The sequence below is a fragment of the Armigeres subalbatus genome, chromosome 2 (assembly GCF_024139115.2).
Source record: "Armigeres subalbatus isolate Guangzhou_Male chromosome 2, GZ_Asu_2, whole genome shotgun sequence".
Taxonomy (NCBI): domain Eukaryota; kingdom Metazoa; phylum Arthropoda; class Insecta; order Diptera; family Culicidae; genus Armigeres; species Armigeres subalbatus.
The window spans coordinates 141,047,433-141,050,254 of NC_085140.1; the positions used below are offsets into that span (position 1 = coordinate 141,047,433).

At 41.4% G+C, this 2,822-nt stretch overlaps 1 protein-coding gene across 1 annotated transcript; it reads left to right on the plus strand.

Moving 5' to 3' along the window:
- Positions 1-355: 355 nt before the first annotated feature.
- LOC134209272 (zinc finger BED domain-containing protein 4-like) lies at positions 356-1,972 on the plus strand. Its single transcript, XM_062685251.1, is given in 3 exon segments — positions 356-875; positions 940-1,247; positions 1,496-1,972. Coding segments are annotated over 3 exon segments (1,305 nt in total).
- The last annotated feature ends 850 nt before the right edge of the window (positions 1,973-2,822 follow it).

Here is a 2,822-nt window from a genome sequence, read left to right on the forward strand (position 1 = left end):
CGCTATTAAAATTGGTAACTCTTCACAACCTTCCTCGATGTTTCGAAACATGGCAGGGTTTCCAGCAGCTTCTTGTTCCGATGGGGCTAGCGTGCGGTGTAACCGTTAATGAGGTGAACATGATGAGCGATCTCATTTTTTTCCCCAAAAGCTACGAGAGAACATAAGGCAAGAAATGAAAGGAAGACTTATCAGTCTAAAAATCGACGCTGCATCTCGTCACTATCGACACATTTTGGGAGCAAATGCACAATATGCATTAAACGTCAAAATTGTGATTCGTACTTTGGGTAAGTATCAACAGACGCATAATACACAATGCATCACTTAACACAACGCATTCCATTTTTTAGCAATGTTGCACGTGAGGGAGCGCCAGACAGCGCGAGTTTTGAAAACCAAAGTTATGGAAATCCTTTCAAGCTTTGGAGTTGGAGTAGAATAAATATTTTCAATCACTTGCGACAATGGGGCTAATATGTTGGGCAACGTCCAACAGCTCAAACAAGAGGTTGAGCTAATGGCCACTCAATCAGGTAATCCGGAAGATACAGAAAAGGAGGACAAAGCATTAATCGAATTAACTGCAGCGATGTGCACTGAATTCCAAGAGAATTTGAACCTAGTGAGATGCGCTGTGCATACGTTACAGTTAGCCATCCTCGATGTAGTGGACAAGTCCAATGCCATGGTAAAAACTGTCACGGAAATAGCGAAGAAATGCAAGCAAGTGAAGTATAACCTCAGTTTCGTCAAGGTGACATATCCACCGGTTTGGGGCCAAACACGCTGGTGTGGAATATTCGACATGTGTAACCACTTTCTCGAATATGAACAGTTTTTCAAACAATTGGCAAATCAGTTCCCGGAACTCGGTAGTATTTTCACTGGCTTGATAGTTTTTAAATTCCATAATAATTTGATCCATATTAATTGCAGATCTTGGAGACGCCTGGGACTTTGTACAAAACTACGTGGAAGCCTTTAAACCACTTTACATTTGTACAAAAAATATGCAGACGAAACACGTCTCCCTGGCCGATTTTTATTTGCAATGGCTGAATGTCATCAAGGAAATGAGGAAAATACCTCAAAACCCATTCGCAACTGAACTGGATGAAGCATTAATTAATCGACTCCGAAACTTACGACGGTCACGGGCTTTCCAAATGGCGCTTTATTTGGATCCGCGTTTCAATTACAAAGGCTCAACGATTTTCAAACCCGACGAAAAGGAACTGATTCAGGTAACATTCAATACGTACCCCTCTTTAAATGATACATTAGCTTTTTATGCTACGAAGCGATACGATCCTTCATTTGTGATCGTAAGGACATGGCCGACGCCTTCATTAACGAAGTATTCATAAGCTTCAGAAACGTATACATTGAGAATGGGTAGCTTATCCCAAGCCTCTTTTAGTAGGTTCACGGAGTAACGACTAAGAATCACATTTACGGTCATGCATTTCAAACTTTATTTTAACGCTTCTAGGGCTACATTATTGATACATGCAACAGAATCCGCGCATACCAACAGTCCAAATCAGCTGCGTTGGAAACTTCAACTTTAACGAACGAAGATGACCTCGATGTGTTCATAACAGAAATGTACGGTGAATGCGATGCACCACCCGATGAAACCAACGGCTCACGATTCCTGCATCAGCTCAAAGCTCTTGACGTAGAACCGAGGCAAACTCATGGCTACGACGTGTGGCAGCACTGGGTGAACAGACGTGACACGCATCCTGAATTGTATTCCGTGGCTAAAGTTGTCCTTGCCGTACCGTCCAATCAAGTGTCCGTCGAGAGAGCTTTCAGTGCTTTACCCCTGGTACTAACAGATCGTCGCTCAGGGCTTGGTGAAGACACTCTGGAAAATATTCTTCTTGTGAAGCTCAATGGAGAGATGTTTGATGATGTATCGAACGCCCTTTTTTTGGCTCCATCCTCTTCGGAGACACTTTGACCAAAATGATGAAAAGGATCCATCCGACGGGATACTGGGATTCACATAACTACAATATAAATATCACACTTGAATTCTAAAAATTGATTGTTTTATTATAAATATTGTCAAAGGAATGTTCACGAAGTTGAGCAATGTTATTTGAGGTAAACTTACCGAAAAAAAAACGATGTACTATGCTCTCCTCAACCGCTCGTTTTTGGGCAAAGTATTATGCCAAATAATTTAAATTTCCGCTCGTATTTCTGAGACCACTCAAAGACAACGAGTTCAGTCTCAACTGAAACTGCCGTGCAGTTTTGAGGTTCGGCTCAACGGGAACGTATAAAATCCTTTGCAGCCACCGTTAGGTCCCAGATTTCCATCTGCCAACTTTTCCTTTAGGCTCGTTTCTTTTGCGCTGGAATCAGTACACAAAGTATCAATAATTAAAAATATAATGTAACTTGAAATACTTCCCGTGATCCAGCTGCAACAATTTCATTCTCCAGGCCACAACTGCAAAAACAAACTGCACTATAAACTGCAAACTATTTTGTTATTGTTTTTCTCCTCAATGCATTTGACAACAACTGACTTTGGCTACTATGATTGCTGAAAGGACTTCTTCGCAAATTACGTAACGCTAAACATGACTGTTTTAGACCTTAAATCACTTTTTTACATGTTTATTGTTTTGTATGTAGAATTTTGAATATTTGTTTGAACTGTAACAATTTGACGGACTCCCTCACACCCACTTTAGCGTTACGTAATATTCGATTGGCCCCAAGCTGCTCGTTCACTTTGTGACGGCGCGGCGTGTCGACATCTGTACCACGCACCAGAACTTAGCGCGTTTAGCTTATGT